This window comes from Odocoileus virginianus, chromosome 30 (genome assembly GCF_023699985.2).
Source record: "Odocoileus virginianus isolate 20LAN1187 ecotype Illinois chromosome 30, Ovbor_1.2, whole genome shotgun sequence".
In the NCBI taxonomy this organism is placed as follows: domain Eukaryota; kingdom Metazoa; phylum Chordata; class Mammalia; order Artiodactyla; family Cervidae; genus Odocoileus; species Odocoileus virginianus.
The window spans coordinates 36,046,390-36,071,185 of record NC_069703.1 but is presented as its reverse complement, the minus strand read 5'-3'; the positions used below and the strand labels follow the sequence as shown (position 1 = coordinate 36,071,185).

At 54.7% G+C, this 24,796-nt stretch overlaps 1 protein-coding gene and 1 long non-coding RNA gene across 3 annotated transcripts in view; one reads left to right on the top strand and one right to left on the bottom strand.

The window, feature by feature from the left end:
- Positions 1 to 1,063: 1,063 nt before the first annotated feature.
- Positions 1,064 to 4,536, bottom strand: LOC110147673 (uncharacterized). The gene is made up of 4 exons (XR_002316946.2): positions 4,449 to 4,536; positions 2,321 to 2,378; positions 1,824 to 1,895; positions 1,064 to 1,550 (listed from the first exon to the last, which is right to left on the bottom strand). It is a non-coding gene; the product is annotated as an uncharacterized lncRNA (long non-coding RNA).
- A 3,623-nt stretch (positions 4,537 to 8,159) lies between these two features.
- Positions 8,160 to 24,796, top strand: part of RUNX3 (RUNX family transcription factor 3) — a 65,906-nt gene continuing 49,269 nt past the window's right edge. The window contains exons 1-2 of one of the 2 annotated variants that reach the window (XM_070458949.1): positions 8,160 to 8,384; positions 8,562 to 8,704. In XM_070458949.1, coding sequence (XP_070315050.1) covers positions 8,647 to 8,704 — 58 coding nt within the window. In that variant the 5' untranslated portion in view covers positions 8,160 to 8,384; positions 8,562 to 8,646. Of the gene's footprint in view, positions 8,705 to 24,796 lie in introns of both variants that reach the window. The other variant, XM_070458948.1, reaches the window with a different exon arrangement.

Here is a 24,796-nt window from a genome sequence, read left to right as displayed (position 1 = left end):
CAAACCGCTGCTCCTGCACCCTGTATGGGCTGCCTTCCCTTCCCTGTGCCTCTTCCCCATCCCTCACTCCTGCTTCCTGGTGCCATCCCTCAAGTAAACCGCTTACACTTATTCCTTAGGTTCAAGGTCTGTCTTTGGAGGAACCCCAAAACTAAGAGAGGGCTTCCGAGGTGGCACTAGTGGTAAAGAACCTGCCTGCCAATGCAGAAGACATAAGAGACATGCGTTTGATCTCTGGGTCGGGAAGATCCCCTGGAGGAGGAGGGCATGGCAACCCACTCCAGTATTCTTGCCTGCAGAATCCCATGGACAGAGGAGCCTGCTGGGCTACAGTCCACAGGGTCGCAGTCAGACGCGACTGAAGTGACTTAGCACACACACACTCAAACTAAGACAGTGATCTCACTCCTACCTTTTACATACAAGGAAGAATGACTCTGAGAGGGGAAAAGAACTTGTTTGATTTCACACGACAAATTATTCACAGAACCTCACATCATGGAAAGAAAATCCAGCCACAAGTCAGGTGGTGTTGCTTTTTGGCCTTAGCTGTGTGACCTAGGGCAAGTTCCTGCCCCTCTCTGAGCCTGTAGCCTCATTGGCCAGGACTTTCTCCTTACCCTAGGCAGCCCCCCTTCCTCCTACAATGCTGCCACTTACATGCAGATGCTCAGAGCATCCTATTTAAAGTCAAGAAAATGCACGCGCACAGTAAGGAGGAAGCCACAGCCCTGGATGGTAGCTAATTCTTTAATTTCCTTGAGGGCAGCAGAAATTCCTGGGATACTAGATCGGTGGCATATGAAATGCCTCACCATTTCCCAACCGCATAATGACACCCCCCTCCCCTTCCTTTTGCCTGGGTCAGCAAATTTGCTGGCCGGCACACCCCTGCAAACGGGGTCATTTCGATTGAAGGAGAGAGAAAGGGAGGGAGATGTGGAAGGGGGTGGATCATTAAGACCAAATCATTTTTTAAAAATTGCAGCCCTATCCAGACTCCTCTGGGGGCCCAAACCCCCAAAGAAAGCAGCAGGGATTGGGGGGTGGGTATGTGGCGGGGGTGGGGAGGTGGGGGATGGGAAGCTGGCAGCAAAGCTTAGCAAAGCCTTCAGGAATTCCAGCAGATGAGGTTCACCACCATGGCCTAACTCTGCAAACTCAGGGGGGTCCCTTTTCTTGTTGGAGCCTCAGTTTCCTCAGGAAGATGGAAGATTATAGTACCTCCAGCCCCCACGCTCCGCAGCACCCCGAAACACCACTTATTGGGAGAATGAACTGAGTCCATAGGTGCTGCACCCCGGAAGCTCAGGGGCTGGGGTGCGGGTCTGAGCCAGAAGCTCTGAGTCGGCCGCCTTGGGTAGATCCTGCCCTCGCTGTCTGCTGTCCAGGTGATTTTGAGCGCATTCATTCATTTCCGTGAGCTTCTGTTTCCTCAGCGCCAACAGGAGACCAACGGCTGATAAAATAGACTATCAAATCCCGGCTCCATCCATCCTGAATCAAACTTGGGCAAGTCGCTTCAGCTCTCTGAGATTCAGTCTCCTTGTCTGTGCCAATGAGATCATTTACCTGAGGCTCTTGGGAGAGGGCTTGGCCTGTGGGAGGTGCTATTTGTGATTACTGTTATTATTATTATTTTCGGGTTTGTGGGGAGAAAGCACTGGGTGTGGGGAGGTGGCCTGGCCCCAAGCAAGCCTTCCCTGAACAGGAGAAGAAGGAGCCCTGAGCCAGAGTCTGCAGCCCTTGGGGGCGGGGGTGGGGGGAGACACCCTTCCTCACTGCCCTGCTGCCCCAGCGCCACCCCTCTGAGGGGTGCCCACCTCCGGCAGTGTTTGTGGTCACGCGAAGCCAGTCCCTCCGCAGGTCGAAGCCCCTGGCAGAACTCTCTGATGCTAAAAATAGATTATCCCACCGGAAAAAACCCAGAGAAAAAGATCGTTTTATGAGCCAAAAGGGGCTACAGCTTGGGGTTTTCTTGCTTCCTCTGAGGGGCCTGGGACTCGGAGGGAGGAAGCGTGTCATGGGCAAGGCTTTCCAGCTCTCAAAGGAACATCTCCTGGAAACCCGGGTTCAGGTGGCCCTTGACTGGAGTTGGCCTTCAGAACCCAGGAGAGTCAGGGCTGCTGGAAGCAGGGCCTTGGTGAGACTGGGCTGGAGGCAGGGGTCTGCCAGGGGGGCACCAAGGACCCTGGGGCAGTGGTGAGTCAGCCACATGCCCCCTCCTGCCGCCCAGTTCTGCCCTCCCCCCGACCCCACACACAACACCCTTGAGCATTGCCGCCCAGGCTCTTAGACCGTCAGCCCCAAAACAGCTTACCCCAGCCAACCGCCTACGTGTACTCTTCTCCGGGGTGGTCCCTCCTCACCTGTCCACCCTAGGAGGGGAGAAAGGCTTTTGACTTTCCCCATCTCACAGATGAGGGCACTGAGGTTGGGAAAGGACCCGCTGACACCAGCGTCGCACAGTCAGGAAGTGCCGGAGCTGGGACCTGAGCCCAGCTCTCCTGATTCCCAAGACGCCAGCACCTCGGCCGCCCTGGGGGGGACTTGAGGGAGACAAGGGAAGTCAGGGGGGCCCTGGGGGTGGCTGGAGGTGGTGGCAGCAGGCCTGCTGTTGACTCCCTCTTATCACGCCTGAGACTGCAGGTGAGTCCCTTCGCCTCTGCCAGCCTCAGTTTCCCTTAGCTGTAAAAGGGAGCGAACCATCTCGGCTGTGTCTGCCCGGGGTGTTCGCGTGCAGGGGGCGGTGGGCCAGGGGGCCTAGGGATCATGATTTTAAGCAGTGAGGACACTCGGTCCAGAGAGAGAGGCAGCAAGCCCATCCAGGGGGCAGCTGATCAACCCAACCGGGCTCTTCCCTCTTCAGGCGGCTCCGTGACCCCTCCACCCGCTTCTCTCTGTCTCTTTTGACAGAGAGCTTGTGGCTGAAATATATCCAAGCCCAAATGTGTGCTAATGGTGGAATTCCAGGCCGCCGCATAGCGCGATGGAGGTCCCTGGTGAAGCAGATACTGAGAGTAAAGATGGTCACAGAATTGTCCTCAGTACCCCCAAGCCCCTGGCAGCTCCACGGGAAGGCAGCGAGGGGTCCGGCAAAGGGAGGCCTGCCTGCAGAAGGGGGCTGAGGCCGGAAGGTGGAGGAGAGGGAGGGGGGAGTTCTGAAGGGGGCACCCTGAGCAGTTTTCTGAAACAAACAACAGGAAAGAGAGAAGCTGGGGGCGGGGTGGGGAGAAGCCCAGAAAGCAGATGGTGGGCAGGTTGGGTTTGATCCTGCTTCTTCCACCTGCAACCTGGGTGCCCTTGGGCGGGTCTCCTGGCCTCTCTGACTGCCCCTGAGAAATGGCTGGAAGACCACTTTGCATGGTAGGCTGTCCTGAGAGCCCACCATTGGAGATTCTGTGTGTAAATCTCTCATCATGTGCATCCCACCTGGTAGGTTCTTAGCTAATCATCCTTGGTCTGGGTATCCTGGCCCCTGGGTAGGCTGCATTCTTGCAGGACTCATCTGATACCCTGATCTTATGATAGATCAGGGGGTGGTGACCTGGCTGGTGGGGAGACGGAAGATGGAGATGGGGGTGGGGACATCTTTATCTGGACGTCTCTGTGCTCAGCTCTGAAGGTGGAGCCCCCTGGGCAGCCTACGTGCTAGTGTGCTCTGTCGCTTCAGTCGTGTCTGACTCTGACCCTATAGACTGTGGCCTCCAGTTTTCTCTGTCCATGGGATTCCCCAGGCAAGAATGCTGGAGTGGGTTGCCATTTCCTTTTTCCAGGGGATTTTCCTGACCCAGGGATTAAACCGTGTCTCCTACATTGCAGGCAGAGTCTTTACCTGCTGAGCCATTGAGAAAGCCTGCAGTAGATCTCAGATATCATTCCAGCACCTTCCTTGGGCCCAGCAATGTGATTGACTGCTAGAAATTTGGAATTTGAACTCAAAGACCAGTGCCCACCTCAAATCTGCTAGCTATTCCCTCCAAGCTGGCTCTGCTGACCCCTAGAATCTAAAACATGGGGTTAATCCCTGGGATTAGTCTTTTCCTCATCAGAAAAGTGAAGAGAGACACACCTCTTCCACAGGTGGTTGGGAGGGTCCAGTGGGCTCAGAAGTGTGCCATCTTTGTAAAGTTCACACACAGGCCTGGAAGCCAATGCTTGTGATTCCCCAGTCACAGTCACCCAAAGCTCTAGTGAAAACATCAGCTCTGCACACAGGTTGAGAAAGCGAATTTCATCACCATTCACAGTAGGTGTTTTCTTAACTGACCCTGATGTAAATGGCCCGTGGAGTTCATGGGTACTTCTGGGGTAATATGCTGCTGCTGCAGTCATGTCTGACTCTGTGCAATCCCATAGATGGCAGCCCACCGGGCTCCTGCGTCCCTGGGATTCTCCAGGCAAGAGTACTGAAGTGGGTTGCCATTGCCTTCTCTGGGGTAACATACCAAGGAATATAGGACTGGCTGGCAGGTCCCTCACTGGGACCCTCACCTTCTGGCCTCACCAGCCCGCTGAGCTGTCAACGTGCCAAACATCTGTTGGCTTTGTTCCCAAACCCATTCGTTCCATTGGGTTTCCATGGTTACAGAGCTCCTAAGGCTACCATGCCAGCTTTGGGCCACTTTGCCTTCAGCTCTATCTACTCCCTCTCCTGCTTGGCTGTATAATGCAGAGGTCTGGTTCCACTGAGTCAGCCTGCCCCAGCTCCATTCAGCCGTCGGGAGGCACCGGGAGGAGATGGAAGGATGGGAGGAAGGGAGAAGCTTCTTTCCTCCTTGTCTCAGGGGCCTCTCCGCGGCGGCTGAGTCTCCTCCGTGGCTCCAGAGCGAGACGGGCCTACGATGCTCCTGCTTCCACGGGGGGCCCAGGTGACCCCACTCCTTCTGTCCCTCCCGTGTCAGTGGCTTCTTGCCATTGGGGCTCCTCCCCACCTCTGTTTGTCTTCTCAGCTCTTCCATCGCCTGGGTTTCCAATAATCCCTGAACCAACGTCCTTCCTTCGGTTTCCATCACTCTAAGGGGCTTCTGTTTTCATCATTGGACCCTCACTGGCAGTGACGTGATATTACGGGTGGTGTGAGGCAAAGCGTAGGTGTCTGTTTCCATGAAAACTTGCCAAGGTTGAATACCTGGGAAAGATTCAGTGAAGGCAAGCTGCTAAAAAATAAACTGAATTAAGTGTGGGTGAAACATTGTGAAAGATTGGGCAAAAGGGTCAGCACTGCTACCGGGTGCTAATTGCTTCATAAGCCTCTTTACAATTGTATTGCACGTTAAAGAGGACAAACCTGGACATCGTAGCAGACTCCTTCTGGGTTGATTTAAGACAGAAGAACAAGAGGGAGGCCATTTGGTACACATTGATAAACATAAAAAAGGAGCATCACTGTTTTTTTCCAATGATTTCCTTCTTCAACCAAAACTTTGGATTAACCTGATCTAAATGGTTCAGAGGCGTCTATGGTATTGGATATTTTTTTTCCAGTGGAGAGCAAAGGACACTGGACTGCTCACTACACCCCGAGAGGATGCATGGTCAGAAGTGGCAGCAAGAGGAGTCCTGGGAACTGGGCACCTACCGCGCGCCGGGCGTGTTCATGGTGTTTTTCATTTAATCCTCTGCAATTGTAAGCGGGTCCCGTCTCCCGGGCGAGGAAGCAGGCTCAAAGGAAAAAGCCCTTTGCCCGTGATCTCACAGCTCATGAGGACCAAAGGCAGGCTTCAGGAAGGTTCTTCCCGGGCAGCCTTCAGAGGTTCGTCCAAGTCTGGTGCACGCTTCTGGAAGGGCATGCGGAGATTATAAGCCTCTTGAGGGAGAAACCCAGTTTGTCACCCCGCAGGCCTTTGCTGCGTGGTCCCAGGAAGGCAACAAGCCACGCGCCTCACAGATGTAGCCCCACGGGCCTCCCCTCCCTGGGCCTGAACTCAGCTTCCCAGGGAGGGGGAGTCCCTCAGAGTGACCAAATTATAGGTGTTACGGGGGAGCCCACTCTTATGTGTGGAAAAAACAGCCAAGTGCGTAGGGTGGTACGTTAGAAACTCGAGGCGGCGTCGGCAGAGTGGAAACAGCTCCTGGGCTGGGAAGCAAGGGGCCCGGGTTCCACTGACTCACTGGTGAGTTCAGAGTGTGTCTCTGCCCCTCTGGGGGCCTCAGTTTCCATTCTGTTAAAGGGGGGTCTTTCCAGTTGTTTTCCTCTCTGATCGGTTTCACAACATGGCAGACTTCAAAACAGTCCAAATTTAGCCAGGAGGGCCGAGGCCCCTTGGCGGGCTGTGCCACTGACCCACCCCCATCCCCACCCCGCCAGCCCTGCCCAGGCCGGGCCAGCCAGTGAGTTTCCAGCAGGGGCAGTCTATCCTCCTATGTGACCGTGATGCCTCTTTTCCTGCACTTACTCATAACAGAGCCCGAATTACATCACCCAGACTCAAGCAAGGAAACCAGCCTTCACGGTGTCCTCACCTAGTTGCCTGTCCTCGGAGAAATGTGTTATCCCCATTCTACAGGAAAGGAAACTGAGGCCCAGAGTAGGGCAGTGACCTGGCCCCTCGGCGTTGCAGCTGGGGTTCAGCAGAGCTGGACTAGAAGTTGAATCTGACCTCAGAGCCCTGCGCCTTTCACTTAAACCTGCTTCCTCCCTGGAGAAGTTAGAACCCCCACCCCCACCCCCACCCACTTGCCACTAGGGAACAGAAGACTGAGTCTCCAGGAGGACGCAGGTGAGACACAGACAGCAAATTTCCAAGGGCGTCCCGCTCCCAGGTGACCCAGTGAGGCGGTGAGCAGAAGCAAGTCTCCCCGGGACCTGGGACAAGCTCCTCCTCCCGCGGATGCCCCTTCTTCCCTGTGTTAGCCTACAGAGATGACAGGGCCTGGGCCCAAGCTTGGGCTCCCTGGGAGAGGCCAGGTGGTGGGGCCCAGGCAGCAGAGGGCTCTTGGGAGCCTCAGGGTTTGGCTTAGAGGACGCTACAGAACCCCGGGGTGTCGTGGCTGAGGCCCAGCCTGATGAGCCAGAGGCTGACATTCCAGTTCCACTCAGGGTACTGTGTGGCCTTGAACGAGCTGACTTCAATGCCTCGGGCCTCAGTGGTCTGGCCCATGAAATGGGAGAGTAGTAGAGTTTCCAGGGAAATGGTGAAGCTTCCACCCTCCCCCCAAAGCCTGACCTGGCTTCTGGGAAAACACGGAAGTGTGAAGTTGAATCATCCTCCTTGTCTTTTCTACTTCCGAGTCCCTCTGGGAGTTGAAGGATTCAAAAAAGAGGGCTGACGAAGGGCACTGGGAGCCGGCAGGGTGGGGGCGGTTATGGAGGCGGGAGGGTTGGAGGCAGTGGGGACCAGAGAGCAAGAGGAAAGGCCCAGAGGCAGGCAAGTCCAGGCACACGAGGCTGGAACAGAGAACCCCATAGAGACACACAGGTGGGCAAAGACAGCAAAGAGCCCTGAATGACTGGGTGCGGGCCTCAGACCCCAAGCTCTGCACAAGGCCCCTTGGCAAGGCCGTGCCCCTGGCTTTCCCCAGGAAGCCCTTTCTGGAGGCCCACGGGCTCCGGCGTGAGCACTGGTGACGTCCCTTCATGTGTTTCCCTTGGTGCCTGCTCCCAACTCCCATAAAGATCTCCCTGAAGCACCACCCAGACACACGTGTGGACACCTCTCTGGGACTGAATTGGTTGACGACGGCCGGGTGACAACCACCCACAGCCCAGATGGGGGCCCCTGGAGGGATCCGGGCTCCTGGGGCTCCCTGCTACCCGGGCCCACACTGGCCTTCATTAAAAAGGAGTCTCCCACAGGATCCAAACCACCGCCCGGCCACTCCCACTCCAGCCGCTTTCAGTTCTGCTTTTGGGCCGCGTGCTGAGGCCAGCCCCACAAATAAAAGCCATCCCTTTTTTCTTTCTCTCTCTCTCTTTTTTTTTCTAAAAAGGGAGCGAGGCAGCCACAAGATCTTCTAAGAGGCTCTGACATCACGGCCCAGGTGACTGCCGCCCAGCCAATGAGCCAAGGCCGCGAGCTGGCTTCTTGCATCCTGTGAGCTGAGGTTGGGTTGACACCGTGAAGGCCTGGTCCCTCAACCACAGAACCACAAGGCCAGGCCCTCGGCCGCCTTCGGGGGGCCCTGCGCCGGAGCTGGTTGGCTCCCGGTCCTCCCACCCCCGGCCGCCCTCGCACCCACTGAGCTGAGCTCTGACGGGGGCGAGCCTCATTCATTCATTCCCGAGGCGCTTGGGGCAGGGCTGTTCCTGCTCTCACCGCCCCGCGACTCCTGCCCTGGCTGCTGAAGGCCCCTTCCCGCCATCTAATGATACACTCTGCATACGCTTCTGTTGAAAATTTGTGGCGAGACATTCCTGTGGGACCGGGAATCCAAATTCTTGGGTACAAACAGAAACTTACTTTCCTTGGGGATTTTTTTCCTCTCTCCCTCACACACACACTCTCGCGTTCTTTCCTTTTTTCTTTTTCGTAGCAGTAGGTGGGGGTGGGGGGGGAAAGAGGCAAAACGAAAAAAATACAAACAAAAAGCAATCCCCCCCACTTTATTTTCAAAAGTAGCTAGGAAAAAATAAAACAACAGCCAACCAATCCATCCCAACCCAACCCCAGAAGGGCTGAAACCTCGCCTTCCTCAGAGTGGGGCATGGCATCGAACAGCATCTTCGATTCCTTCCCGACCTACTCGCAGACCTTCATCCGCGGTGAGTAATGAGCGCCCTTTCGGGTGGGGAGCTGGGACCAGGCCCCGGACCGCGACCCTCCACCGCCCGCCCTGGCTGCCTTCAAGGGCCCAGGGTTGGCTACCTAAATCGGCTGGCTTCTGAAAGCCAGAGGTGGGAACTGGGCTTGGTGGCCTCCGTGGTCTCCTGGAGTGGGACATCTTTGTGAACTTTTATCCTCAGCTGGTGGGGACCGTTCCTGGTGGGGACCGTTCCTGGTGGAGGTCATGGATACCACAAGACCTCAAAACCTCAAAGATCAGAGCTCTGAGGGTCTTGAGATGGAGAGGCCACGGGGGTGTCCCTGTGACCCCACAGGTGTGATTCCTGCCTCCCCTGTGGGGCTCTGGGGCCCTGCACCCCTAGCCCCTGGCCCTCCTGGGGTGCTTAGACCCTCTACCCGTGCTCACATACATGCTCAGATCCTCCCTTTCCCCAGGGCCCCGGCCACCTTCTGCCCAGGGCCCCAGAGCAGGCAGGGGACAAGGCTTACATTGGCAGACTCAGAGACCTTCCCAAGGACCTTCCCCTAACTCTGCATTTTCCGAGGAACCCCTGGGACTAGGGAAGCAGAGGGAGGAAGGGGTCCAGGCTTTTGTTGGAATGCATGCAACTCTGGGTGGCCCTGAGCCTGGATCAGAGTGCGGGGAGCAGGCCTCGGGAAGGTTTGTGAATTTGGTCACAGGGAGAAATCAGTTGTTTCTGTCTATGGCCTAGAGGGACCCAGAGGTCTAAGTTTTGTCCCTCAAAAAGTGTTTAGTTCCCAGATCCCTCGCTGGGAACTTCTGATTGAGGCTAGAACTCAGGGGGAGACTGCTCCTATCTGTCTGGCCCTCCGAGGTGACGTGCCCGGGCCTTGTTGCCTTTCCCCCAAGTAGCGGGAGCCCAGATGGGGCTGTGGCACCTGAGATCGGGGGTCAAGAGACCCTGAGGCTACCCTGCTGGGCAGCCTTAGACAAGTTACTTAACCTCTCTGTGCCTCAAATGAAGGCCCCTCTGGCTGTGCATTCTGATTGCCTGAGGCTGGGAATGGCCTGTGTGTGAGGGCAGCGCCTCGGGGTTGTACACGGGGCCGACTTCTCCTCTGGAACAGAGGGATGGAGTGGACTGCAGAACTCCAGGGCTTGGGGGCCTGGCACTCCCTTTGCTCTGCTGAGGTGGTCAGCTGAGATGCAGTAGCCGGTCTGACTGTCCATCTGCCCATCTGCCTGTCCCGCTGTGGACTGACTCTGAGCCAGTCCCTGGGCAGCCAGCTCTGTGCAGGGACCGAGGCACATTTGGGTACTTATTGTTCAAAGGCTTCTGCACAGGCTTGTCTGAGGGCTGGACCTGCTCCTCCTCCCTGGAGAGGGGCTGAGGCAGGCTGTGTGGCTGCAGATGGGGCGCTGAGTGGGGGAGAGGAGGGTTGTGGGGGGGCTGCCGTCTCCGTGGCGGGGGCACACCCGTCAAACCTGCTGGTGGCCGGTGACCAGCAATAGCTCTGGGTCTGGGAGCCGAGTGCCGTGGGTTCCTTCCTTCCAACAGCTCCTAGTATAACGCTGCTCCCTTTGTGGTCCTCCAAGCTAATTAAAGGCAGTGCTGTGGCAAGAAAACAGGAGTTTATAAAAACCATTTGCTGGGTCTTTGTAATCTGTACTTCTCCCTTCGTGAGCAAGATGGAGAAACGTTGAGCTTGAAACAAAGGGAATTTAGGAGCCGGGACTAAAGGGCCACCCACCTAGGGTGGGCTCCTGAGAGATGGTAGAGGTGACCCGGAGGGAGAGAGGGTGGGCAGCTGGTGGCTTTGGGCTGGCTGTGTGCACAGAGATGGGAGGCTGCCGGGCAGAGCGCGCTGATCCCTGGGGAGTGATCTGGTAAACCAGGGTGTGTGTGGGGGGGTGGTGTTCAGTCTGCTGTCTGAAGCTTTCCCTGAAGTTCCGAGTCCTGTCCACACAATCTGGCCTCACTCTCCTGCCCGGTTCTATCCCTCCCACTTCCCACTCACTTGAACAGATCTGCCTCCCAGATTCTGTCTCTGAAGGTTTCCCAACTCTGTCCCCAGAGAGATCCAACCCCGGGGTCCTGCCACTCTCACCTCACGCTAATCCACGCAAGGTCCTTAACCTGCCTGGAGCCGGGAATCTTTGCGGACTCGCAGGAAGATTATGGACTCCTCAGAATCGTATTTTTAAATGCATAAAACAAAATACAAAGAACTATGAAAAAAAAAAAACCTCAAATCTATAGAAACGCTGTCTTCAAACTATAAGAAAAAGACGGTGTGTGACACTGTGACCACGGGCCTCTCAGTGGAGACGGTAAGGGCTGTGATGCGACAGGAATGGGCGTACACAGAATTTCAGGAGAATCGTGACAGCTCTAAGGAGACTGAAGGATGTCCGACAAAGTCACCCGTGTGCTAAACTTTAGCTAGAGGTCAGTGAAAGGAAAGACGTCATGTGTTTCCTGCCTGAGTCCATGGAGTCCCTGAATTCAGGCCTACAGTCCTAGTTCCTTAGCTGGAAGTGGTAGAGCAAGCGGGTCTCAGGGCTTCACCACCTCTTGAGAGGTTTTTCAAGTTGGGTTCCGGATTCCAGAACTCCTCTCAGTTCTCTGTGATGAAGAGGTTTGGGGAGAACCTGGCATGCGTGAATGTGTGCCGGCCAGGCTGCTCTATCCATGGGATTCTCCCGGCAAGGATACTGGCGTGGGTTGCCATTTCCTCCTCCAGGAGATCTTCCTGACCCAGGGATCTGACCTGGGTCTCCTGTGTTCCCTGCAGGGGCAGGCAGATTCTTTACCACTGAGCGACCTGGAAGGATGGGGAGAGTGTGGAGAGGCATTTGATCCCCACCTGAATTAGAGGGTGAGGAGGAGATGAAAAGAGGTGATGCTTACCCCACAGAGCCGGCAGACCAATGGCAGCATTCCAGACAGAGAGGGTTAAGAGGGCTCCTGGGGTGCAATTCTCCACCTTCTCCCATCACTTCTCCCGAGGATCTCCCAGGCAGGAGAAGGGGTATGAATCCTCTCTTAGACAAATGGGGAAGCTGAGATCTAAGAACGCACTGCATTCTTAGTGGGGGCCTTGGGGTCCCCACCGGACAAATGGGACTATGGCCTGGGAATGCCCGAGGGCCTGTCCACAGCCCTTGGAGGGCCAGCACCTTCATTCTGGATCTGCCCACGAGGCCTATCTCTGCACCCCCTGGGGTATCCTCTTGCAGCAGGGCCCCCCTCACAGCACCCCCAAAATGCAGCCTCCCCAGGACACTCAGGGAGGGCACCCCTCCAGGGAGAGAACTGGAGGAAATGGGTCTAAACTGCCACGTGCAGGAATCACAGGTAGATAAAGGTTTTCCCTGACTCAGTAATTCCACATAAGCTCATCAAGGAGGAGATAGGAGATTCAAGCTGGCTTCTGGAATCAGAGCTCCAGGCTCAAGTCCTGCCTCTGCCCTTCAGAGTGTCGTAGCTCGGGGCAAGTTGCTTCATCTCTCTGTGCCTGTTTCCCCATCTGTAAAATGGGAGCGATGGTTACACCAACCTCATGGGCTCTGGAGAGAATTAAACAAGCAGGGTACTGGCACAGAGTTAGCGCTTGCTAAACGTCTTCATTTTTCGAATTATCTTGAGCCTGGCCTTGTGCCGGGAGCTCAGCTGCAAGGGTGACTAGGTCAGGCTCTCTACCCTTGAAGAAGTCACGGTCTGTTGTAGAAAGAGATGGGTGACCTGAAAATTGCACCGGGTTGGGATAAATATTAGAAGGCACTAAGAACAAGAGGGCTGGGGGATCAGAGAGGGTGACTGGCCAGACAGCTCTCCTGGAGCTGGGCCTTGCAGGGTGAGGAAGTGATTAACGGGGAAAGGATGTCCTAGGTGGGGGACAAGGAGGAGAAGCAGGAAAGGCTGTGATGATGCTGGGCGCCTCCTGCGGTGGCTGGGGGGCGCCGTGTGGGGTGAGGTACTGGAAGGGGACTAGGATGGGCCTGTCTGGCTGGGGTTCTCTGATCAGTGGTGGGCAGCTGGCCAGCAGCTCTGCCCCTGAAGACACCTGGAAGGAATGGGAAACCGCCTCTCAGGTGCGAGGCAGGCCTGTGCAGAAGCAGGGGGTGGACAGAATGGCCCTGGGCAGAGTCTGACTCAGAGGTTACCAGACAGTGGGGCAGCCGCTCGGACCAGAGAGGCCACTCACTATGTCCTTTGCTCAGTTCTAGGCAGTGGGCAAACAACAGGGGACCCTCCCAAGTCTTGGGCACCCCACGATGGTTGGTCACCCCGAGCAGCGTGCCCTTTGTGGCTTCCTCTCCCCCCACAGCCCCAGGAGATGAAGGGACTGACCGCCAGCCACCCACACCCACTCTGGCGCTTGCCTGGCGCCACCTCTGCGGAGCCCCTTTGACGGCGGCTCCTGAGGCCGCCCTGCACACGCCCGTCTCCCCAGACCACCCTGCCTGTCCAAAGTACCCCCCAGGCAGGAAGGGCATTCCTGGGAGTCCCCCCACTGGCCACAGGGTCTGGGCGGGCATGAGGCGGCCCCACACAGTGGGACTGTGTGTCCAGGCCTCACCCGTGCCCACGACGGCGGCCGGCGGCCCCCAGCGGCCCCGCTGGTCACATAGAGAGCCCATTGACACCCTGGCCTGGAGGTGGCCGCATCAAAGCTGAGGCCTCCTCGGCTACCCGGGGGGTGGGGGGGAGCCCTCAGGGGAGATGGGGGCCAGGAGTCGGATGCCCCCAAGCAACAGGGCCTGACCTTCCAGAAGGCTCTGAGAGCAGGAAGGCAGTGGCACCCCCCACCCACCCCACCCCATCCTCACCTGGGAGCCAGTCTGGATGCCTTCATCGGCGGGGAGACTGGAGTCCGAGCTAAGGGTTCAGTGGGTCAGAAGGATGCTGGTCCTCCGGCCGTCTCCTGGGGATGCCTCATCTACAGACCCTTCCTCAAACCCACCAAGCAGTGGGTGCCCTACTGGCAGCTAAGGAACCTCACCCAGTCCCCAGGACTGAGCTCACACATCCCCTCTTGCCAGCAGTATTCCTCAGGACCCTGTGGCCATCACGGACCCCTAGCCTCCTGGGAGCTTCAGACCCAGGCTGGCCTGGGCCTCAGTCACTCCCGCCCTGGTGCCCAGTAGCCTGCCTTACCTGCTGGAAGTTAGGGGGACAGGGGGAGGTGGGAAGGGAGGGTTTTACCCCTCAGTGGATTTGAGCCCGAGTCCTCCACCCCACCCTCCTTGAAACGGCACCTCCTGGAGGGACACAGCCGGGTTGGGAGCCAGACTGTCCTACCTGGAGACACAGCGAGAAGCAAGAGCAGTGAGTGAATTCAGGAGAAACGTTGGAGCCGGCAGGCAGAGCACCTCCACCTCGGTTTATAGATGGGGAAACTCAGGTTCAGAGAGGCGTGTGGTCTTGTGTGAGGCCGGGACATAGCAGGAACACCGACTTTCCCCAGCCACTTGCTCACATGTGACCTCACACATAGCTCAGGAGTCAGGCCAGGTTGAAGCTGTTAGGTTAGCTGGGTGACCCAACACGTGACTTCAGCTCTTTGAATTGGTTTCCTCCTCCGTAAGATGGGGCTAGAGAGGCTGCAAGAGAGAAGGCAACGCTGCCCCGAAGGCCTGCGTGACTCTTGGTCTGTAGTGAGCGCTCGCTCAGCACGGCCACCTCCTCAATTCTCGGCCCTGTGCCCTGCCCCGTTCACTGATGGCGGACATTCCCATGTCTCACCCACAGCTCTGTCTCTAACACTGACCCCCTGGAGAGGACAGCGCAGGGAGCCTGTAAGGACCATCAGGCCCCTTGTCAGTGGCTCCGAGAGACGGGGATGGAGAAGAGCCAGTGTGAAACGCAGTTAGTCACAAGCCCAGGCTGCAGCCAGGTCCTGCCACTTCCTTGCTATGTGGCTGCGGGCAAGGTGTGGCCTCTTTGAACTCAGTTTTCTCATCCGTACATTGGGGAGAACAAACGGTAGCCACCTTAAGGCATGTTGGGTGGGTTAATGAGCTTATGTATATTACATGCTTAATACAGGGCTTGGAGCAGAGGCAAGACCTCCCTAAGTATGGAAATTATGACTATGTAGTGTTCCTGTTCCTCCTGGGCAAGAGTCTGACTCTGAACTGGATGGGGAAGGTGAGAAACCCATCTCTCTCTTCTCAAGGCCCAGTCTAAAGACCTCCCCTTCTGGGGAGCCTTCCTGGGTTCCCCTGCTTTTCCTCTCCAGGCCTCAGGAGTGCCCTGCTCCTGCCCGCACTACCCCCTGCCCTCCTCCTGGCAAGCGGGGTGCTCCCGGGAGCAGGTTGGGCTTTGAGAAGGGAGTGGAGGGGGAGTGAAAGGACCAATGAATGGATGGAGCAACACGGACCCTCGGGAGGGTTCCAGCTTCTCCCTTACTTCCTCTTCACCGTCTGGCTCGTTCTTTGAAACAACGCTTGCTGGTGGGAGTCTGAGCCCTCATGTCCAATCGGCACAGCCGTGTGAAGGTTTAGGTTCCTCTTTGGGGTTTTCTTTTGCGTCTGGGAAAAGTGTTTTTGGCAAAAGGTTCAGACTTACGTGTGGGCGGAGAGGGCGGATGCCCATAACTTATGATTTGCTGAGGTGACCGAAGTTAGCTCCCCCCAGAACATCTGACTGAAATTCCACCACGGCGTTTGGCCCCTCTGGGGTGAAGGGTTGCCCACTAGGCTTTTTTTGAATGCAGGGTAATTTCAGGGATCTGCTCACCTTTGTAAAGAGGAGAACAATGGCTGGGTGTAGAGCAAGCGGAAGACATAAGGGAAGGAAAACGTGGGGTGCACAAATGAAAGGGGTGAAAAGAAAGGGGATGGGGAGGAGAAGGGAGGTCCATTTTGGTTATGCCCCTGTCTCAGACTCAACTCGCCCAGGTGCCCTGTAGCTAAAGACAAACACACCACTATGGCCTCAAGAAGTGGCCCCCCCGAGGACTTTCTTTCCATCCTCCTTGCCCCTCATGGACCGAACCTCCCACCCACAGCTCCAGCCAGCAAGATGCAACAGGGACAGGATGGTTGGAGCAAGAAGCTCCATGTCCTGGGTAGCAAGGGCTCACGGCACTGAGCCTGGTTCTCCCCTATGGAGCAGCCGTGTCCCTTCCCAGAGGGTGGAGGACACCACCCGTGGAAGCAAGTCCGCCTTAGAAAAAAGGCCGGAGGGAAAACACAAAAATGCTGTAGTTTGTGCTACATGATGCAGTGATCGTGGGGAGCATTTATTTCTAATTCTTTTGATTGTAGGTTTTCCATAATGTTTTCAATTTTTATTTATCTATCTTTGGCCATGCTGGATCTTCGTTGCTGTGAGTAGGCTTTCTCTAGCTGCGGCAAGCAGGAGCTATTCTCTAGCTGTGGCGTGCAGGCTTCTCACTGCGGTGGCTTCTCTCATTGCAGAGCACGGGTTCTAGGGCGAGTGGGCTTCAGTAGCTACGGCACGTGGGCTCGGTAGTTGTGGCTCCGGGGCTCTAGGACATAGGATCAATGGTCACGGCGCCTGGGCTTGCTTGCTCTGGGGCAGGTGAGATCTTCCCGGATCGGGGATCGAACGCATGTCTCCTGCATTGGCAGGAGGATTCACTACCACCGAGCCACCAGGGACGCCTGGTTTTCCAAAGTTGCAAGCCCTGAACATGTATTACTTATAAATTTAGGGGGGAACTTTAGTTTTTCAAAACAAAGAAGGGGAAGGGGCAGCCCCGCCCTGCTAAAAGCAGGTGAACTGGGTCCCCCGTCAGCCGGGGATGCAGCGTGGCGTGGGTCTGCTCCCGCCCAGTCAAGACCCCGCCAGCCACCCCTGGCAGCCTGTTCCTCTTCCCACGCCCCTGTGCCCGTCACCTTCCCCCCGGGTTCTCTCCCATCTGGCAGCGGAGCCAGGGTCTGCCCTGGGCTGGGCGGAGCCTTACATAGAGCAGGTGCTCAGGAAATGCTAGTGACCTGTACTGTGGTCCCCGTCTGAAGACAGGTTCTCTGGGAAGAGTTGGTTTCCCTGGATTCGCCCATTCCCAGTGCCCAGGACCTGGGTGCGATGTGGGCCAACTGGTGCTGTTCAGTGGACATTTACTGAGTACCATCTGCATGCCAAACACTGTGCTGGGCATTGAGGATTCAGGAGCGGACAAAACAGACAAAGCTGCCTGCCTTACTGGAGCCCGGTGATGTATGGAAAGAGTTTTTCTCAGGAAAATGCCCCGTGAGAAAGGCCAGCCCCTCTTTGGCTGATATACTTCCTATCGATATAGAATCTCAGCCTCCTGGGATTTCTGTAAATGTTCCCATTACCCACATTGAATCCTCATCACAGGTCCAAGTGCTCGGCACCACTACCTTTATTGCAGAGATGAATAAACAGAGCCAGAGCGACAGGTGAGGGGCTGAAACAAACAACTCACAGGAGAAAGACCCTAAGGAAAGGAGAAGGGAACCATATTTGTTAATGACTTGCTGTGTGCCAATCAGTTAATCTCTAATCCATGTAGTAAGTGTGATCGATGTCACACCCATTTTACAGATGAAGAAACTGAGGCTTAACAAAGGGAAGTAACTAACTCAACGTCATGCAGCTAGTAACCAGCAAAGCCCAAATTCATGTCAGAATCTGTCTGATATCAAAGTCAACCCAACAAAAGTCTGCTTTCTACCTGGCAGACAGGTTAAGGTTAGGGTTCTTTAAGGTCCCAGCTCACCACCTCCATGGAGGCCTCCCTGATTCCTCCAGGCAAGGTGATCCATATTCTGTTCTATGCCACTAGAGTACCTTCAGGCCCTCTCACATACTTCCAGGCTTCCCAGAAAGGATAGAATCTGGGATAGACAGATCTTGGAAAGGAGGAACATTGGTGTTCCAGGCAGAATAAATGGCATCAGCAAAGGTTTGGCAGAAGGACCTTGTAAAGACGCTTGCTTAGAGATGGGAGGGTCTGTGGGTCCTGCAGCAATGTGGAGGGAGAAGATGCTAGAAGGAAGGTAAGCCAAGCCTAGAGGCTGGGCATGGCCTTCAAGGCAGTGGGGTCCAGGCAGGATCCGAGCGAAGCGGTGATGTGGGGCACAGCATCCCATGATGCACCAGGCTGCTGTCTCTGAAATAGGCCAGTGTAGACGTGCACCTTGAGCTCCTGTGTGTGAGTAGAGACCACGGGGGCCCTCCTGCACCCGCTTGCAAGTCCTATTTTTATCACTCTCTAGACACACATCTTAGTAACTAAAGCAAACTTGTTCTCAGGCACGTAGAGTGCAGCATGGATGGGCTCATCTGTGGTCTGACGAGGACAAGTCGATGGTTCAGAGCAGCCAAAACGAGACCCATTCTGGGGAGAATCCCGGGACCGGTGCCCGTGGAACAACTTGCAGGGCACGGTGCAAAAGGAGAATGCAGGGCCCCTTGTTCGTAAACCAAATAGAATTTCAGGATGGCAAAATGCAGAGCAAGAAACCAAGAGTGGGGTTCTTCTTTTTCTTTTTAAAAAATATTTATTTATTTATCTTTGGCTGCATTGGGTCTCAGATGTGGTATGCAGGCTCAGTGGTTGCGGGCAGGGCACAGCCAGCTTAGTTGCCCAATGGCATGTGGGATCTTAGTTCCCCGACCAGGGATCGAACCCGAGTCCCCTGCACTGGAAGGCAGATTCTTAACCACTGGACCACCCAGTGGGAAGTCCCAGTGGGGGCTCTTCTAAACAAGGGACCCTTTGTGACTGCCTGACCTGCATGTCCGTGAAGCTGATCCTGCCTAGAACAGCCCTGAGCAGGAGGGACCCTAGGCTGAAAATGAACCTCTGTCTGCTTCTCCTTATGCTTCATTCCTTTGACTTGTGCAGGCTTCCATTCTTCATGCATCCACAATTTTAAAAATAATAATAAATGAAGCCTTATGTAAGCACATCCCTTGAAGCTTTTAGAACCAGCAAGAACTTTAGGGAAAACATGAATTCACCACATGCCCACCCCTCCTGCATTTTCGGTTGTCGATCACCTGAAGGACCTAGGAAATGTAAAAATAAACTCTGTAATCTCAAACCCAGAGAAAAACCGCTATCATTCAGTATATTTCGGTCTAGACTCTTTTCCCCTGTGTCTGGTTTTTGCCTCTAGAGGGTTGTTCCCTTTATGGGTGAGGTCATACAGAGACTTATGACATATCCAGGAACTTCACCAAATATATTAATAATCAGTATGCATATATGTTGGGATATGTCTTGCAAGAGTCTAGAGCGATGCCACTCAAGAGAACTTTCTATGATGATGAGAATGTTTTGTCTCTACTGCCTGACACTGTAGCGACTCACTGTGTGTAAATACTGGATGCTTGAAATGGGCTGGCCCAGGTCCACAATGAGTCTGAATAAAGGACTGAATTTTTAATATTATTTTATCTTAACTATTTTTATTTAAATAGCACATGTTGGACCATCCAGACCTAGCAGAATATGTGCCCAACTGTCAACCCACATTATCTCTTGAGGTGAGGTTATGAAGTTTTCATTTTCCAACTCAGAATGTTTGAAAAGTCTTATACCCAACCATCATGAACTGCTTTCTGTAAGCAGAAGAAAGCTGCTAAAGATTTAAGTTTGTAATGTATTCAGTGCTATGGCGAGGCAGCTTTAGATTTTTAAAAGCATATCACCAGGGAAGGTCGATCCTGGAAGAATGAGATCTATTTTTATTTTTCCTATCAATGTGCAGGAGAAAGAATGTGGGGTTTAGAATCAGAAGCTTTGGGTTTGCCTCCTGTATCTGCCACTTACTGGCTGTGTGGCCATTTAGCCTCCGTGAACCTCAATTTCCTCATCTGTAAGATGGGGATATTGACGCTACTGACCTTGCCAGGATGCTGTGGGGACTGAATCAGACAGTGATGATGAGAACGCAGGGGACCAGCTGAGCAGTGGAAGCGAGTTACTGGAGATGATTTCCGTAGAGGTGGAACCACTCACTCATCTCTGTGGGGGGCTCTGCTCACATCTCTGCCATTTCCTAGAAACCAGGAAATGAGTGGGACATCTCCCGACGTGTGTTCGGCAGATGTCATCAGGTGCCGAGCAGAAATGAAGGGGGCTCATGGAAAGGAACAAAATAACTCCACTTGCAGCAACATGGATGGGCGCAGAGATTGTCATACGGAGTAGAGTAAGTCAAACAGAGAAAAGATAAATATCGTATCACACCGCTCGTGCGTGGAATCTAGAAAAATAGTACAGTAAGTTATTTGCAAAGCAGAAGTAGAGTCACAGATGTAGAAAACAAACTTAAGGTTACCTGGAGTTGGAGGGGGGGCGGGTCCCGGTGGGGGTGGGATGAATGGGAAGATTAAGGTTGACATGTATACACAGCTGTACATAAAACGGTTAACTAGTGAGAACCTACTGCATAGGAGATTCTACTCAGAGCTCTGTGGTGACCTAAGTGGGAAGCGAAGCAATCTAAAAAAGAGTGGGGATATATATGTATCTATCTGATTCACTTTGCTCTATGGCGGAAATTAGCATAACACTGTAAAGCAACTATACTCCAATAAAAATCAGTCTAAAAAGAAAAAGAAATAAAGGGGACTCTGTGACCAAACAAGATAGAGAATGACTGTACCAACCAGTGCTCCACCGAGGGTTTTGTGGAGGACATTTCAGCCTTTGCTATGTTAACAAACATTGGCTGCTCAAAGGAGCTGGTGCGCTGAGAGCCCACTTGGGGAAAAGTTGCTCTCGGGACCACTATTAAATCCATTCTGGGAGCAGAGAGTTACCTTCTCAAGGACCTAGGAAGTTATGCGAAACTTGAAAGGGAAATTTGCTGGATCCTAAATACAAAATGGAAAGTACAAAATTGGAATCAATAAATGCATGATTGTCTAGCATTCTTCAGGCCAGAGTACTGCAGTAGGTAGCTTGTCCCTTCTCCAGGCATGATTGTCTAGAAAATATAAATTATGACAACTCTTAAGGAGCCCTATTAGCATCCAACACTTACATGACTCTTACCATATGTCAGGCACTAAGTGCTTTGCTCTCTTAATCCTTGAAAGTGAAAGTGAAGTCGCTCAGTTGTGTCCAACTCTTTGTGACCCCATGGACTGTAGCCCACCAGGCTCCTCTGTCCATGGAATTTTCCAGGTGAGAGTACTGGAGTGGGTTGCCATTTCCTTCTCCAGGGGATCTTCCCAACCCAGGGATTGAACCCGGGTCTCTGCATTGCGGTCAGACGCTTCACCATCTGAGCCACCAGGGAAGCCGCTCTTAATCCTTGAAGTGAAAGTGAAGTCGCTCAGTCGTGTCTGACTCTTTGCGACCCCATGGACTGTAGTCTACCAGGCTCCTCCATCCAATGGGATTTTCCAGGCAAGAGTACTGGAGTGGGTTGCCATTTCCTTCTCCAGTCTTAATCCTTACAACCCTACAAAATAAATACCAATATTAAGCCTGTTTTATGCATGAGACCACTGAAGCCCAGAGATATTAAACTGCCTGCCCAAGATCACCGAGTGAGGCTCAAACATGCATCTGGAGCCTGTGCACCTCACCATAGCACGTCAGCTCCGAGTTATTACCAACTGAGGTTTCCCCAGATAAAGGAACATCCCTCGGCTTCCACTGGCCTCCTTCCTGGGAAAGGCTGGTGGCACTTCTGCAAGCCTACCAGAACAGAATCAGCTCTGCTGCTTTCTTGCTGGGTTAGTCATCACCTTTGCTGGGTTACAGTTTGCTCATCTGAGAGATGGGCCAGCAGTCATTTGAGGACCAAGATGGGGAGGTTTGCAAAACACAGCATGTGGTCTACAGAGAAGGCACTCAATGGATGGTGTTCTTCTCCTCCATCAGTGCATAGCTGGGGAAACTGAGGCACAGAGCGGTGGGAGCCCCGAGGTGGGGGAAGCTGAGCCAAAGCTGAGCTCAGAGAGCACTCCAAGAGCCAGGCCAAAGTCCGATGGCTGACCCAGGTCCACACATGGTGCAAGCAAAGGGCTCCTTTCCCATTTGGCAGGGAGAGACCCTGCTGCCCTCTCATAAGGGCACTCTGAGCCCTTTGGTGGGGGCCTCTCCCTCCAGGCTGGAGTCCCTCTCCCTGGAGTCCCTCCCACCTGGCGCAGGTTTTGTGTGGTCCAGCACTGCCCCAAGCCTCCTGCCTAGGCATCTTGCAGCAGTCCTCTGGAATTTTCTATTTGGGTCCCCCACATGGGGTGAGCAGCACAGACATGCTTCTACCTTGCTTGTCCAGGGGAATATTCCTCTGCCCCAAGTCACCTCTGAAATTGTGGGCTCAGCACTTGATGTCACTGCTAACTCTGAAACCCCAAGCGGTTGGTATTTTTGTCCCCATTTTGCAGAGGAGGAAAGTAAGGCCCAGAGAAGTGAAGTCACTTGCCTAAGTTCACATCATGTGTAGGGGGTGGAGCTGGGGTTGGATGCCAGGCTCTGCTCCCCACTGCCACAGGGTCCTCCACGGGCGCAGCCCAGGACAAGAAAGGCAGCTCCTGAGTGCACATGTTGGATACACACCCCACACTGCCCTCTGCACCCCCGCATGTCAGGGGCTTTGTTGCTGGGGTGGAAGTTAAATGGCTGAGCTGGGTCCCTCCCTCAAGCAGGACCAGCTTCACGGGCTGTAACCCACGGGATGGCGCAGCGCTCCAGGTTCGGAAGGTCCCACACATGTGTCATGTTCCACGGTTGCCTCTCGACATTCCTAATAACTTTGTCCTTGGCAAAAAGGGGCTGCTGGGGGGTACACGCCAGCTCAGACTCCAGGGTGGCCCCATGCTGTGAGTGGAGGCTTGCCATTCAGCCAAGGTAGGATGGAAGCTGGGCTTCTCTGCCCCCAGCCCCAGGTTGGGGGGCTTGGCCCAGAGTGTTGGGCCTGGGGCGTTGGGTGGGCTCCTGAGGCTCTCGCTGCCTGAGCAGACAATGGGACGGGTGAGGCAGGCACCTGGCCTTGCCTTCGGACACAGAAGCTCACAGAGGCCCCTACTGACGGGGGAGGCGGGACCACAGCTCAGCCAGGGATGGCGGGTTGGGGACCAAGCTGTGGTCAGGGATGGGGCTTGGTCTGTGACCGTCTGGGGCTCCGATTAGGGCCTGTCTTGTTCGCGGCCAGGTTCCCAGTGGTGAGCTAGGTTTGATTCCTAGGAGGGCTCAGTAAATACCTCCGGAGGAATGAATAAGGAAACACAGTTTTCCCAGGGGAGCCAAGTCCTGGATCCCAACCCTGGGATGATCTGCACTTTCAAATTAGCCAGCCCTGGGTCTGAATCTTAGCTCTGCTACTTATCCCAGGATATATTTAACCTCCCTTTCATACAGTTTCCTCATCTGGACAAGGGGGAAAATAACAGTTCAGAGAATTAACCAAAATAATATTTCAAGTGCTTAGCTCTGCCCATAGCCCCATTGAAATGCTCAGGGTATGAGAACTAAGATGATTACATTAAAAAGCTCTGCCAACTCCTTCCTCCTCAAAGATGCATGGTATTTACTCTGGTGCTAAGATTTCCAGCTTTAACATTTTTTAGGTGGTTTTTCTGTATTTTTCCAAGGTTTTCATTGCACTCATATTACTTGTATCATAGGGACAGGAGTGTGTTATATAAAGAACTCAATTAATGTTGCTTAGACAGTAGAGAATCTGCCTGCCATGCAGGAGACTTGGGTTCAATTCCTGGGTCCGGAAGATCCCCTGGAGAAGGGAATGGCAACCCACTCCAGCATTCTTGCCTAGAGAATTCCACAGACAGAGGAGCCTGGTGGGCTAAGCAGTCCATGGGGCTGCAAACAGTTGGACACGACTGAGCGACTTCCCAGTTGCTCAGTGGGAAAGACTGCCTGCTAATGCAGGAGATGCAGGAGACGCATGGGTCGGGAAGATCCCCTGGAGGAGGGCCTGGCAACCCACTCCAGTATTCTTGCCTGGAGAATCCTTTGGACAGAGGAGCCTGGCGGGCTACAGTCCATGGGGTTGCAAAGAGTCGGACACAACTGAGCGATTGAGCACAAGCGACTAACACAATTAACGTTATTTACTAACGGTATTGTTTGAAACAGACAATAAGAAGGAGGTAAGTCAGAGTCAGCTCCCTGCAAGCATTCACTGGGGTCCCAGCTCCTGGGGGCCCTGATGGCATCTGGGGGCTATGCCTTCACCCACATGCACCCCTCCCTCACATGTAACCCTCACCTACAGAGGCCGCTGTTCCCTGAGATCCATCCCCCACGGGCACACCTTCCCCACATGTACCCCCTCCCTCACCTGTGCCCCTCCCCACCTGTATGCCTGCCCTTCAGGCACCTCCCCCCCCACCCACATGCCTCCCACCTTCAGGCTAGCCCAGCCCCAGTCCAGGGCTCTGGGTAGGAGCTGTGGGTGTGGTCAGGCCACCGTCATCAGCTGCCCCAGTTCCGCAGCCAACGTCTGGTGCCCCCTCTATGTTAGGCCCCCGGGCTGTGTGCCCACCAACCCCCATGCTCCCCCCACCCCCACTCACAGAGGCAAACACACATCAGAGGCTGCACCCACCGTGACAGACACCTCACTTTTCAGGAACCCCTGCCTGCGGGGACCCGGGGACATCTGGTGGTGTGGTCTGAGGGAGACCGCAGGGGAAGCAGCTTTACCCCTACCCAGACTGGTCCCCGTTTCTCGGGCCAGGAAGTTCATCCTCTTCCTGGGTGGGGGGGTGGTCCCCAGACTCCTGCCACTGGGCTGTGTCCATGCGGCTGATGCTTCGAGAGGGATGAGGCCTTTGGGAAACCCAGGACAGATGGGCCAGAGTGGCGGCCCCAGCTCAGAAGGAGGTTCTCCAGCTGGGAAAGGCTTCAGAGATGCCTGGAGGGGACCTTACAAGTGGGGAAACTGAGGCCATGCAGGAAGGTCCCGCCCTGGGTCACCCCAGAAAGGTAGAGGCAGAGGAAGTGGGAGCACATGGCGGAGAGGCAGTGAGGAAGGCAGGCCCAGTCCAACCCCTCTGGGCTTCGTTTTCCCGCCCATCACATGGGGACCACGCGGGGACCTTCTAGCTCCAGCAGCCTGATCTGCTGGGAGCTCTGGAAGGCTCCAGGAAGCTCCAGGTGAAGTCCACTTAGCTCCCTGG